The 15,571-nt window shown below is 43.0% G+C and overlaps 1 protein-coding gene across 3 annotated transcripts in view; it reads right to left on the reverse strand.

Annotated features, from left to right (window-relative positions):
- Positions 1 to 14,076, reverse strand: part of VAPB (VAMP associated protein B and C) — a 39,269-nt gene extending 25,193 nt beyond the window's left edge. The window contains exon 1 of one of the 3 annotated variants that reach the window (XM_054845092.1): positions 13,643 to 14,076. In XM_054845092.1, the coding sequence (XP_054701067.1) occupies positions 13,643 to 13,700 (58 nt within the window). In that variant the 5' untranslated portion in view covers positions 13,701 to 14,076. The remainder of the gene's footprint in view (positions 1 to 13,642) is intronic. The other 2 variants (XM_054845093.1, XM_054845094.1) reach the window with 2 other exon arrangements.
- Between the last annotated feature and the right edge of the window lie 1,495 nt (positions 14,077 to 15,571).

The following is a 15,571-nucleotide window of genomic DNA, read 5'->3' on the forward strand; positions in this document are numbered from 1 at the left end:
AACCTTGATAGCCTGTTAGATTACTATAGCCCAGGTTAGACATTTTTTGGGAGGTTGGGGTATGTGAGGGAACTGATCTCAAAATAAACACGAGCTAATTCTGTACTGGAGATACACCTTTGCTTTCTAATGTCTGGATTTGTGCACTACAGGTAAGCTTGGGTTTTAACAGTTGTATGAGACGTGCGTCTACCCTGGAGCTTCATTTTTCAATGCAAGGCATCAGGACTTCTGGAATCACACCACAGATACAGTAAGATAAAACACTCTATGCTTCTTTCCAATGCCTTTGTCCTCACTGCAAGTGGATGGACTATTTATACAAGTATATGCAGCACTTGGATAATGCCTATACCCGTAAGGTGGGCTGTGAGCACAATTACAATCAAATTGGTACATCTGGGTGGTACTTGGGTTAAAAGCAAGAAGTTGCCTCTGCAGTGAAGACTGAATCTTACTGTGTGCCTGAACAGAAGCTGCACTCTTAAGAAACACAACTTTAAGTGTTCAAAAAATAATGTACTTTTGATTACTTTTAATTTTTTTAGATAAGTGAAACATTAATGCAGGGTGCTTTCCAAATGACAATTTGCACTTCTTAAAAAAAAAAAAAAAGGGAACTATGTTTCTCCCATGTTTTTAAAGCTCATGAGAAACATGGTACTGGTGTCATCCCAAGGACAAAGTTATGGGAAACTCAGGGTCTCTACATGCATCATCTGACATGGGGTTGTCATGGCAGCAAGCTGTCTAGAAGAAGAATGTAGTAAATTGAATTTGGTGGTGAAAGTTTGGAATATTCCACAAGGGCTAGAAGATTTTTTTCCTGCCAGTTAGGATAAAGTCAACTTGTGTTAATGCAAACTGGGCATCTAGTGATACACAAACTAGCAATACTACTTAAAGAAAAGGAAAACATCACCTCATATAGTCACGCAACAACAAACAGTAAGAGGTATCATGGTTTTTCATAGGGTCACTTTTCAGCAGGGTTAGTTTCAAACTACAGCTGTAGCTTTCCACCCAGGAGCTACGCATACAACCCTTCACATTTGAAGATCACAGCATTATCTCAGAATTTGCTACGCTCCATTTCCCATTCAAACACCAGTGCTGTATCAATCTTTCCTAAGAGTGCCATTCTGCAGTGTACTGCATTATAATATCCCGGATCATTTTAGTAATAATACAAAAGCCTGGGAATTAGGTCAAAAGAACATGTCATCAACTCTATTTAAATTTTAAATAACTCTCACTGCAATAAAAAATTGTCCATAATTGTACCAGCTAATCCAGGCTGATAACTTTTTGATCAGCACAGTACTTGCTGTAAGTTTTTTGACACACGCTACTCACCATAACCATGTTACACAGGTGCACCATCTATATATATTAATACAATTACTCTCACCTTAACGAACATTCCATGCTTTAGCATGGCAAATACACACATCCTTTCAATGCAAGAACACTGCTGTAGCACCGTTCAGCACGTGAGAGGTGTTAGCGCAAGTATCAGCAGAGTTGGGCTAATTAGGATTGCTTTATTCCTGCAGCAGTCTGTCTCGCTGCTGAAATGGGAAGTGGTCTGACCTCTCATCTCCACCAACTGCTTGTGCTAGCTACACAGGGTTCATCTGCTTGCGCTGAGAGCCGAGTCTGGGAGCTGCTTGGGCTGAAAGTTAATCCACTTCCAAGACAGGAAGTGAGGGAAGGGGCGGTGGGGAAAAGAAAAAGGAGAATCAGTTTTCAGCCAGATCAAGCAGCACTCAGATACTGGCATCAGGGAAACTGCATCTTTCTGCACAGCATTCTGCCGATTTAAGGCAACAAGGTCTTGTATTTAGCAGGTTAAAGCTAGCACATCTAGGCATACGTGCTGCAGTCACACTCATAGCGTTGGCATAGTTATTGAAAATAATTAAGGCACATGCTTAAATCCAATGCAAATTCTCAGGCATCCCCTAAAAAAAAATTTAGGGAACCAGTTATTTTCAGAGCAAAAGCACTGCAGGAGCATGTGGTACAATCACAGTCACGTTAAACTGGCAATCGTTGATCAACAAGACAAAGAATAAATTCTCATCAAGCTGCCCATGTTATTCCCAGAATGTTTTAGATGCACTTTCATCATATTTCCCTAAACAACTTTTGCCACTCCAACTCAGCACCACAGACACGTATCCAAAGCAAGGTAATTGGAAACAGGCAGAAATACAAGCAGAGCTTCTAGTGAGACAATCCCTCTTGTACTTCCTTTGTGGAAAGCAGCAGAATGCAACAATAGGAGAGGAAGGACGTATTTCACCATGGCTTAATCCCATTGATGTGTCAGATGAAAGTCATTAATCACCTGACATATTAATCAGCCATCGAAAGATAACCAAGGAATCTTTAATAAGGGAGATGGTGCAAAGCAGCAGAGAGGAAACTTGTTTTGTGGCTATTCTCAAGAGCCCAAACTCTACAGGTTGATGTGCCCTGACTAGCAGATGCCCACATGGAGCAGTAATTCACCCAGTGAATGAGCCACATCAACCCTGCACCTACAAGTGGAGAGAGTGGGGGTTGAACATGCTATTTCAGGCTCCCTTCCCATCACGGCACTGGGTCCTGCCCCACGGCGTGAAGTGTCTCCCCACTGGCATGCTCAGCCCCTCAAACTGAGGACGCACCTTGCCCTGCTCTGGCACATACAAACCCACTGCAGAGTCCTAAGCCAGAGCGTATTAGCACCACCGACAAAACCACCACCACCAAGAACCCAGTCGTCTCTCCAGCTGAATATTTCAGCCTTTCTACTTATAACTTTTCTTATCATCGTATTTGAGTTGTTTCTCAGTTCCTTTACTATGCCTCTGACAGGACCAAGTGATTTCATTTTCCTTCCACAATTTCTCCCATGTTATTTTCAGGGGTGTCTATCAGCAAGAGAGAGACAGTCAAAATAAAAACACTAGCGATGAGCAAGAGGGCTCAATAGCAGGTGTAGAACTTGACTTACTGTAGACTTCTTTTTAAAGTTATATATAATTGATGACCTTTGAAGATAAACACTAAAATGAAAAAAGCTGAAATGTCAAGCAAGACATCTTGAGCTATCAGCCAGGTGCCTGTGAATCAAGAACACCCAAGATTCAATCAAACTCTCCCACCATCTTACTTGTCTTCAGACAAATCACTTAAGGGTTTGATGTTCTGCTATTAAGAGTCATAAGAGTTGATAGCAACTCCAAAACAGAAGCAGGTTTGGACCCTTATAGTTTTCCTCTCTGTGAAGTCAGGAGAATACTTATGTAATTACAGAGAATCTTGTGAAGATTAGCGTTTTAAAAAGTACTGTATGCCAAGTTTTAATCATCATCATCATCTGGCTCTGGAAACATTCATAATTAAGTGAGCATCCGCAACTTTTGAAATCAAAGTTGAAGAATGAGAAACAAGAAGTGCCTGTGTTGCATAAACAGCTGATTTCACAAGTCATTCACTGAGAGGACCCAACAGCCCCAAATTTGGTAATTTTTTTGAAGAAAAACTTCTCTTAATCCTTGTGTAAACCACTCATAAACCTTTCAATCTCAGCTCAGATTTTAAATGGAAGTAGCTAGAAAACCCCACCCCCGTAGAATTAATTTCTTTACTCTTACCGCAACTATCCTCACCCGGAAGGAGCCCTTGAAGCAAAGTGACAGGAGGGAAGTGGTCATTTCCACTTCTGCTGTGTCAAGCAGTAGAATCTTTGACGAAAAACCTATTACAGAAATAGAAGTGCCATCCTAATAACTCTCTGTGCAATAGCTGACGCAGTGGGGTAATGTTTTTTTAAAAAAAAAAAAGTAATAAAAAAAATATGTGGAAACCTGAAGTTACATGATCCAGATGCCAAAGCTGGAACAAGACTGGCAATAAATTATGTCATTTGGATGGATTAATCAGTGTCCTTCTCTGGCCTATACTGGCACAAACTATTTTTGCCAGAGCATGTCTCATGCTTAATGGGGGGGGGGGGGGAGAAAAAAGAGAAAAAATCTGAGACTGAAGACGATTTTCAGGGTATCTATTAGTATGTAATTTTTGTCACCTTTTATTCCTTGGACAATCAACAGTTTGACTCCACAGTTGTGAGAACTGTGAGGCCACACATAAGCTTGCCAAGAGAAATGGAAGAATATGCCCTTCAAATAATTTTGGTACTGGTATCATTTGTTTTTTCCAACTGATCTCTTCAGAGTTCTATTACATGCAAACATTACTTACAGCAATCTTCAGCAACAAAATCGCACAACATGAAATATTTTCTCTATGTACTAAACTTAAAGCAGCTTTCTGCATACAATTGCACAAACAAGAGACTGATAGCAGGGTTGGCTAGCTTTTAGAGGTCTATCTCTGTTTCAACTGTGCTTTCATATCTTTTAAGAACTGAATGCCAAACATATCGTATTACTTTGTTCATTCCACTCACAAATATCACATGTACCAATTCTCTCCAGGTATGAAAACAACTGAGAAAATAGCGACATACTTCTTTTGATAGTGGAACAGCAGCTATATCTCTTTCAATAAGCATAACACCTACTTATTCTATGTGGCTAGAAGCCGCATTCATGGGGCTGCTGAGTGGGTATAGGAAGGATACTGAAACAAAGCACGGGCCCCCAGGGAGAAGCAAGGATGCAGCAGCAGAGTGGAGAGTCACACGATCACAGCCTGGTGTGCAAGCTTCCCCAGCAAAACCAGTGCTAAAGACTGAATTTGATGTAAAGTATCTCCCTGGAAGAAGCATTGTGATTTTAATCATCATCCCAAACAACACTTTTTCTTCTACTTCTTGTGAAGTAATTTTTCCTGGCCTAATTTCATCACTAATTTCCATTTCAGATGTACATTAAAATGATACAGAAGGAGCAACTTAACTACTCTCATTTTATGCTCGTATATACACATCGAATTTGTCTATTTGAAGAATAACTTGAATAGCAACTGAGCAAATATTTTAAGTGCAAAACTATGCATAAATTGCAAATACCAGAAGAAATGAGCAAAATTATAGAGATTTTGGGATGCACAAGGAGTAGCTGCTTTTCTAGTAAGTTAAAACAAAATTAAATAGGCAGTAAGAAACTAATTACAGCTATCAATAAGGAAGGAATGTTGAATTTAGCAAGATACATTTTTGGGGAGCCACTTGAAAACTAGCCTATTACCTGTGCTTTCAAAATCAAAGGAAAAAAAACAAAACCACCTGACAGCTTATACTGTCTGGCATAAAACAAGATACAAATGTGAAGTTGCATTCTCTAAACCTAAACTCCTGTAAGCATTATCTGCACTACTGTATGACACCAGTAAGCATACTGTAGAAACTGCTATACAAAAAAACAAAGGGAAAAAAGAAAAGGAAAAGGAAATTCTTACTGCCATTACACCTTTGATCCTAGTCCGGTAAAAATGTAGGAAGGCCAGGAGACATTGCAAACCAGAGGAAATTATGCATGCAGATATTCTGAGAAGATGCAAAATATATTGTTAATTCACATATCACAAGAAGCAGCAGTTGCAAATATAAACGGACAACAGTGGCAGTCTCCAAACATGAAACTGCATACTGGAGTGCTGGACTCCTGCTCAAGAGAAACATTAGAAGCACCAGTAGGGATGAAGTAACTGGTTAGATGAAAAAGAGTCATCACAGGAAAAACAAAAAAAGTGCAATTTTTTTTTCTTAAAGAATTACATAGTTATTTGACATGTCTTCTACAAGCACAACTAACTTGAATTAGGTCTTTAAAGTTGTTTGCAAAAACGTTAAGATTTGGCTCCACACTGAGCCCCACACCTACACGATTTTATAATCTGCATGGTAAGTAACTGGATCACCAGGCAAACCTCCCCCTTCTCTATTTTTTCCACCCCTCGTGGAAACCAACCAAGAAAACAGGATTAAATTTAGAATGATAAAAATTTTTAATCCATAGCACCATGGTATAAGGGACTTCGTTTACAGCTCAGAGAACTAAAGTAGTTTAGTAAAGAGATTATTTTCATAAAGTATGTATAATAATGTGGGATAAAGTACTGCACGCAGCAGCAGCACCCAATTTGTACAAATGTTTTTGAGGCCAGAAGAATTACAGTTGAAGTAAGCAGTTTTCACAACAGCTATAACACAGAAAGGATAGACTCAGTCAACTCAGTCTGGATTGTCTTGCTAGTGTAAACACTCAATCACTTCAATCCATGAGCATTTTAATCCTGCACTGAATTAAACATGGAAATGGTGATTCGCGTTGCATACATTTTCAATGACAAGCAAGATTGTGACAGCTGTTCCAGATTGATGCCACAAATCCCTCTTTATGAAAGGTTGCCTAGCAGGCCAAGTTTTAAATTCAACAACATCCCAGACATATCAGAAAATATCCTATATGCCTCTACAGACACCTCAGTCTACAAAGCAGGTATGAAAGGATTTATATAGTGAATAAATATTGGGTCAAATGCCAGAGGAAGAGGCTTGGCAGGAGTCTGGCCTGTAGTTTAGATAAACTGGCATTTAAATATTCATATATGATTCTATGGATGGACTTGATGATCCTACAGGTCTTTTCCAACCTTAAAGATTCTATGATATATGTATGTAAAACAGGCCTCCTTTCTGCCTCTGGTCATCACACAGGAAGATAATGAAAGGAGGCTTCAATGTTACTTGTGGTGGGAACTGTCACACCAGTGTCCCTCATTCAGGGAAGGGAGAGAGGTCTAAACTGGGAAAGAGTTCCTGGTCTTACCAGATTCTCACTTAAATCAGCAACGATTTACTTGGAGAAAAAAAAAACCAACAACAAAACAAACCAAACAACAATGGCTTGCAGCAGCACAATGATAATGTTGAAGATCACATTCCCTACAAAGATGAAATTCAAGTCTGAAACAACAGCTGTTACCACAAACAAAGCTGTTGCACACATCATCAATAAAGCTTTCAAAGCCAACCAACTACACGGACGGAAAAAGTAAAAAGGCTGTTACTGTACCAACTATGAAATGCATTCAGTAGTTATTAGTTGTTCCCTGCAGGGAGCAAACATAAGACCAATATGGTAACAAGATAGTAGAAAATGAGTGTGACTGCAAGATGTGGGCAGAATTAGCAAGGGTCATTTGATTCCTGCATTGTCTCCAGCTAGGCAGAAAGCTATCTTTAGAGGCACTCTGAAAGCAAGAAACAAGACAAACCCTGGGTTGCCCAGTTTTCTACAAAAATTGCATTATAACATATGTAGAAGTCGCTAATTTGATTCAAAACTCATTTGATGCAATCAATACCTTCCAGAACTGGGTGCATACAACAAATTAAGCTTCTTTTAAAATTGGGCACTTGTTCATCGATGTAAGCTGACCTGAGCTCATAAAGTTGGATCATTCACTATGGTGATGATGCCTTTTTTCCAGATGAGTTTCAAAACAGATCTGACAATCTATTTAAAGGTTTGTACTCTAATTTTTACAATCCTAATTCTGAATTAGAGCGCAATTAAACAAAATTCAGCCTTGTATTCAAAGGTAGCTAGCCTATTTAAAAAGAAAGCAATGCATGACTACTGATAAGTTTTTAATTTGTAAAACCTGTGAAGTGAGGAAAAAAAATGCAATAATTTAATTTCCAATGAGAAGAAACCACCAGAAACTCCTGTGCAAATTTCTACTCCATATTCCTTTTTCACAGGTGATAAGACATTGCACATGGCATGCAGGGCACCAGCTGGTAAATACAATTTACTGCTAAGCATCTGTGTGAACCTGCACTGCTATGATACATTACCTGTGTCTTTATTTTGACATGACGCCATGCTGCTAGGACTTAAGACAGCCAGCCCTTACCTTGTGTTTACATATGTATTTTCAATATTATTTTTTATCAAATATATTTTCCGAAGTGAGGAATAGAGGACACATCCCATCAACGAAATCAGACTGGCAGTCTGCCACCCTGAGGAGCTTTAAAAACAAACTTCACAAACTTTTTCATGTATCAGTACAATGGTTCCATAGCTCAAAGTGAGCTGAAAATTTGTGCACAAACACGAGATTCCCAACGAATGGGAAATTATGAATGTATGTCTCCCATCCCTTACAACAAAAGCTAGCAGTTGATCATATTAAAGACACAAAATCCCACAAAAATGAGATGCAACTGCCAAGTAAGAGTTGCTCATGCTGATTTTATCACTGCATTAGGACTTTCCTCGAAATAGTAATACTTTGATTCCGTTAATGCTTGTTACTTCAACTGCAAATCTTAAGATCTATGCAGTACAAAATTATTCAAAACCCCTTAACCCATAAATCACATTGGCCAAAGCCTTCAAGCAGATTGCGATATTTTTGGAAATAGTCTTGGGAGACCTAAATACATTAATTAAATTTAACAGAAAATGCAACGAAACCTCCTTGACTGCTTCACACGTCTCAAATAATTGTTATTTGGCTCTCTAACCATCCTATTCAAAGTTTCAAATTTCTGTTAGCCCCCACACGTACAATTCCTCCTCCCTTTCCCAGTGAAGCTGTTCGTGTCACGTCTCTAGCATACAGGACACCAGCAGATTAAGGAAGCTCAACAGAAGCACTATCTTCAACTTATTCCACCTTTCACAAAAACGGATGTGTCATGAGACACTCACAATGCATCACTATCTTGCTTTTATCTCCAGTTCTTTTGCTCCAAACACTGCTCTTTTGAATTGAAGACTCTATGTGAAGTGATAAAGTAATTATAAAACTAATGGTGCACGTGAAATTAGAATAATTCGGTCAGCAAGCCTGTACAACTATAACGAACACTTAATAGTTAGAATAAGCTATTGATTTTAGCTAAGTTGCAAGAATAGCAAGCATAACATGAACTGCAAATATTTAAGCGTCACCAGAATAAGACAAATAATTTTGTTTGATAGCTAGGCCACATACTTAGATTTGTTTAGATTTAGGAAGCCTGCCTGTTATTTAAATACTATGTCCTCTTTTTAAGTGTATAACTTAATAATCAAATTCAAATATGTAAAGACATGTGAAGGTTTACTAGTATTTAATGCAGTAACAATGATTTAACTAGGAATCAGGCTAGACAAAGGGAAGCATGGACTGGTACATTTTCCAGCAGAAAAGTAGATAGCCATTGACACAGCAGCCTCCAAAGAGTAAAGAAAACCTAGTACTGACTGCCATTATGCTGTGAATACCAGGAGGGCTCTAACTGCTTAAAGAAAACAGCATGTAAATTCTCAGCTTAAAGGATGCATATTAATTACACTAAACAGGCAACTTCTCACAACACTGTCAGTATTCTACATTCTTAAACACAGCCTGTTCCAGTGGCAGTGACTGGAAATCCCTATTTATCCAATACAGAACAGAACGAGCAGAGTCAAATCCCTCCAAATACTCTCACTGCAGGAGTGCTTCAATCATTATGGACAGATCGTGACAGGGACAGAGATGTAATCATAGAGTTTAGTCTCAATGTCTGACTAAGTCCTTAACCTCTCTTCTGAGACTTGACAACTGCAGGGTCAGTAAAGACTAATCTTATGTCCCAAACCTTACTGAACTGTTGGATTGAAGAGCCTTAGCCTGGTATCTGATTAGAACTGGATATTCATGTCAGATGCCAGAGGTTTTGCACACCTACACTGCAATGCGCAGATCTGACTATAGTTTACACAGACTTACCTGAAGGAGCACAAACTATCTTATTTAGGAGTGGCAGCCGCCTAACCACGGTAATGCAGGTTACACAAGCTGCATGGGACTGTGGCTAAATACTAAATGCTTCACTCACAGTGCCGCAGAAATACTGTTGGACTGAACGCATCTATACAGGCCGAGGCCACATCTTTGGACTGCAGCTCTGATGTACCCAGGGGATTCACTTGAGCCAGGTGATAGCTTGGAAACAACATGGCTAGGCCTCAGGCCAGGTCTGAATCATTACTATCAGGACTGGAGAGTATTGGCTATTCTGGTTTATTATTGAACCTTTTGCAGAAAGCAAAGTTACATAGTGACATTGCATACGTGCAGGTGCAAAATCACATACTGGGAACAGGAAACAGCATTTCCAACTGGCAGCAATTTACAGAGTTTTGCGAGGAATTAATCCTGCGTTTGGCAGTACTGCTATCTGCCACTTGGGGAGCACTGCAACAGAGTGCTGAGTCATAAGTCCAGCCTAACCTGTAGCAAACCTCTACAAACGGTGCTGAAATGTACCTCAGCCTATGCCACCTCCGGTTTTGTGCGTGTCCCCTATTAAACACCACTCCCCCGACACTCTGCAGCTGCAGAGAATGCAGCAGCATTTCAAACACCTAAGAACCCAGGCAAGTTCTAAAATAAGTTAGAATATAACAAAACGTTACTTGCTGACACTAAACAAATGATCTCTATTCCAGATGGGCACATTATGCTGCAATGACAGATTGGCTAACTAGGTAGCCATCCTGTGTCACGCAGGAGGCAGTGCCCTATAGCACAAGCATGGCACTGTCATTAACAACTGCAGGAAAACACACCTAACAAAAGGGGCCAGAGTTACACATCCTTGTCCAAGTTTACATCTAGTAATTCCCAAAGTCAGAGCCTTGAATATTGTAATCTAACTAATTCTTGGCAGATTGTTGGATGTTATCACTTGGATTAAAAAAAAAATAAAGGAAACATAAATGGAAACGTTGTCATGTATAACAATGGTCTTTTTCACCATTTGTTACCAATAAAGTCTGAGCAATAAACCTTTAGTTCTGTGCTTTCTCACCTAGGCTGCAAGTCTACACCAACCAATAAGCGGAGGAAGTCACTGGCAAGATAGCAAAGCTCTTATTTCACATGGCATGAAAGACCAGGGCAAGAAAACAGGCACCTCCTGCCACATAACGGTGGGCAGAGGAGAGTGTCCTGCCTCCCACTGCTCACAGCTGCATTTCAGCACAGCACATGCTGATGCTATTTTGGAACATGTGTGTTATGGTGTAGGAGATGCGAGGCAGGGAGGAAAGACAACCCCTGCTCATGTTCACATGCTGTGAAAAAAAAATTCTAGCATGAAAAACTCCTCTGATATTTTTGCAAACAAGTCACAAACACAACATTTTGAAACAGAGAGCCAAAGGAATTTAGAAGATTCACTGCAAACCAAGGGGCTGCAAAAGCTTCTTAAAAAAGGTCTTCAATCCTTTACAGGTGCTGGCTAAGAGAGAGAGAGCGAGCAGCAACCCCAGTGACTGGGACACCTTATAAAAGAAATCCTCACTTCGGTATCTTTCTCCCCACATCTTTTTGCAAACATCATACCTCCCTCTAGATTTTATATTTAAGAACTATAAATAGCACTTTAACAGCACCAGAGCTAACTATTTTCTGCTTTTTCTACCTGTCTGCATTGTGACTATGACCTTTATCCATCTCCAGTGTTTGTGAAACTTGGTTTACAGTCCTACCTCATTGACATTGCTGCCCTACATTAAGGGTCAGATCTTTCAGCGCAGAGCAGTGAGGAAGCACAACTGTACCGGTTAGCAGCACCACTGACCTCTGTCAGTCTGTATCTACTCATACGGTGCAAAGCAATGCTCTGGAAATAAACGCAACTATTTACAAAGGTGAGAAAAATCATTACTGCCATATTACCAGGCAATATGCCATCACAAAACCAGTAGGACAAGAAATGCTTAGAGCAGAATTTACTTCATGAACACTTCAAATCGGCCTTTCCTGAATGAAGGACAGCGGTCAGCACTGCTTGTTAGAAAGGACTGTAAGACAAAATTTATTGCCAAGGCATAGGAACGCTACCCATAGCATTAAGTCCGTTTGAATATTAATATTTAAGCATACTTTTAAACTAAGCCATTTAATAGCTTCAGTTAGTCAAGTAACGTTTTACATTATAAGGATAACGTATACATTGCTGGCTAAAGATCTGGCAACCAAAATCTATATGGCTAGTTGATTTAACTTCAACGGTTACTGATTATTTAGCCTAGAGCCTCAACTGAAAGACAGGCAGCCTGACAAGTCATCTTTATTTCAACAAAAAACAGAGTTTGGCTGGATCTATAGCTACCTGTGATGAAGTGGAAAACAAAAACAAACCCAAAAAACCCAAACCTTGAATCACAATTATGTCTCATTAGCAAGTCAGTGCCAATTAAAGCCCCACTTTTTGCCCACCTGAGTTTGGATTCACTTGCTTGTTGAAAGCAATATTATTCAGAGCAAGAACTCATTTTCATCTAATCATACTTAACATAAAGAATGTTAAAACAACAATAGTTTCCTTCTTAAGCATGGTTGATACCGCTGCCATAACAACATGCAAATACTTCAGCTCACAACAAAGGTACATTCATTCCACCCAGTCTTTAATTACCATGCCTTTTGATAAGCCCACTTTATATTACTCCTAATATATTTACTAACAAAACCAGGTGAAGGCTTCCCCTACATTTGGAAATGTACATAAAAGCTTTTTAAAGAAGTATTATTTTCACGAGAAGCTAGTTAATAAATCACTTTTTTTTTTTTTTTTTAGAAAAAAGCATATTTGCCAGATATTCAAATAAAGCTATTAAGCACCTCTGACTCTGGTAGCATAAATAAACATGCTGAATGCTTATTTGTAATCACAGAATATTGTATTATAGTAGTGCTATCCATCAGGCTACAAGATGTGAATTTCAACACTAGTGAAAATTCAAACCATTCAAGATTTTTATTTAAAGAAAGGCTGGATTTTCACGCAGGCAAAGTATTCACGATTAATTTCTCTAAATAGCTTGTCAGATCACAATAATAATATGAAAAAGCCACGGAGGGCTGCCCAGCACCCGGCCGAGGCCCTGTGCTTTCTGCCAGAGCCGCTGAGCCCCACGCACACCGTTCGGGCGCCCCACGCCCCGGCCGCCTGACAGCCCGGGGGGGGGACTCGCCTCCCCCCGCCCCGGGGCCGGGGTCTCTCCGAGCGCCTGCCTCGACGTCAGCTGAAAAAACATCCCCTTCTCCTGCCGCTGCACCTCCGCGGAGGCCGAGGGCTCCTCCCGCCGTCTCGAAGATATATTTCTCCCCTCCCGAGCGGCCCCGCGGGGCTCGGCCGCTGTCCGCAGCCCCCGTCCCGCGCTGCCCACGCCCGGCGGGCGCGACGGCCCCTCCACCGCGGCGGGGGGAAGGTCAGGCTGCGGGAGAAACGGGCTATTCCGGGGCGCGCTGCCCCGCTGCCGGCGGGAGAAGGCGGCGGCCGCGACCCCCCCCTCCCCCCCACCGCGCTCTCCCCTCAGGCCGCCCTCGGCCCTGCAGCAGCCGCCTGCGGTGCGGGTGGGGGCGGGCAGCGCAGCCGCGGCAGGGGCAGGCCCGGGGGGACCCCCGCGCCCCGCTGCGGCCCCGCAGGGCTAGGGGGAGCGCCTCCCCGCCCCGCGGCAGGCGGGAGAGGCCCGGCAGGGCGGGGGGCGGCGGCGCTGAAGGACATTTTAGCGGCTGGTGCCCAGCCCAGGCCCCCGGAAAATGGCTGCCGCTGGAGCGGGGCCTGAGAGCGGCCGCGCCGCCAGCCGGGCGCGAGGAGGCGGCGGCGGCGGCCGCCTCGTACCTTTGAATTTGAGCTCGTGCTGCGGTTCGAGGCTGAGGACCTGCTCCGCTTTCGCCATGTTCCTCCTCCTCGGCAGTGGCGGCACCAGGCGGAGAGAGGGAGGGACGGGGAGGGAGGGGAAGGGAGGGGGAGGGAAGGGAGGAGGGAAGGCAGGCGGGAAGGCAGGCGGGGCGGGGGGGGGGTGGTGTCACGCCCGGCTGGTTTATTCACCCCCGCCAAGCGACCCCAGAGCGGCGAAGGGAGACGCGCTGCGGGCGGCGGAGCGGGGACAGGCCGGCGAGGGCGGGCGGCGGCTCGGCGGCTCCTAGCGGCACGCTGCTCTGGCGGGGACGCGGGGAGAGGGCGGGAGGCGGGACGGAGGCGGGACGATGCAGCATGGAGGGGCCCAGAGAGAGGCTGCGGCTGACGTCTGCCGCCGGCACCACCGCCTGCCGCGGCTGAGGGGCCGGCCCGGCCGCCCCCCAGCTCCCTGCGCGGTGCGGCCCGCCCTGGCTGCCGGCGGAGGAAGGGCACGGGGGCTCCTCGCCTCCTCCTCCAGGTGCTCGTTTGGCTCTAGCTACCCCCTACAGTTGTAACGTCATGGGGAAGAAAGAGGTCTAATTGATACTACTAATGAAGTTCAGTCATGACTGAAAATGATGATTTGTAATAAATGCCTTATTATGTAGCAGCAGCCTGTTATTTTAGGCCTTGATTCCGCAAACCGAGGTCCGTGCCGCCTCAGGGCTGCCACCGGCCTGCCCCGGGCGGAGAAAGGGCAGCCCGGGACTCAGCCGCGCCCCTCCGGCCGTCCCGGGACCGGCCGCCCCTCCCGTGCTCCCCGCACCGCCTCCGCTGGAGCCGGGGAAGGGAAAGGCGGCCAGGCAAGGAGGGACCCCGGTCTGTACAGAGGGACGGACGGCCTGGGGCACGCACGTCATGCAGCAAGGCAGAAGAGCAGAGCAGTGCAGTACCGGGCCAATCCTGGTAACTGGCATCAAGCTTCAGGAAAAAACCCTAACTTTTTAACAAATAAAACCAGACTTTTAGGCCATCTTAGGGATTTTAAGACACACACACACCCCTTAAGTAAACTGTAACCCAAGTTTTGGCTTGTTCGGTTGGGTGGGGTATTTCTGTTGCTTTGGGGTGGATTTTTGTTATCGGTGGGTTTGGGATTTTTTGGGGGCAGGATTGTTGTTGCTGGTTTGTTTTTACTTGAAATAGCATGTGTTTGGTTTTTTTTTTTTAATTACAGTACTGTTTTATTGACAGCCTTAGGTCTGTGTAATTACAAGAGCAGTAAACTTTTTTTTTCTCCCTTCCCTTCTCCCCTCTCATGGTGTTTTAAACATTCTAAAAGTTCCTAAGAATTTATAAAGCTTTGCTGTAACCTGTCAAATTCAGCAGGGGGTAACAATGACACAGGAGTTTGGGACACCCGTGTTACCAGCCAAAACATGCTGGTCTTAAAAACTTGTAATTTATACACACCAAAAAGTATTCATTAGGCAAGTGGACTCCAGACACATCTCCTGGGGAGGAGATACCATTTGCAAAGCTAAAAAGTGTATTGACATCAATCAGCTTCCCCAGAATAGCAACTCAAAGCATACAGTTATGTTGAGTAAGTTCTATCGGGGCTGATTAGTAAACAGGTAAGAGGTGAATAAAACATTGTGAAAATTCATTTTATCACAGCAATACAATCTGTGTGATGCAGCATACCTCCTCGCCCTCACACAAGTCCTTTGTACCATGAATGTTTTCCTTCACAATTGCCAAAAATGCATAAGGTAGCTAAAGAGATTCACAGTTCATAACAAGAGGGTTGTTCTCATTTCTGGCAATAAAAGCCATGGCAAGTGACAGATGTGTACATTAAAATTACCACCACTAAACAGGATGATGACATTCAGTGCTCTAAGCACATCTGCAGTATTTATTTAT

This window comes from Grus americana, chromosome 17 (assembly GCF_028858705.1).
Source record: "Grus americana isolate bGruAme1 chromosome 17, bGruAme1.mat, whole genome shotgun sequence".
NCBI classification, from domain to species: Eukaryota; Metazoa; Chordata; class Aves; order Gruiformes; family Gruidae; genus Grus; species Grus americana.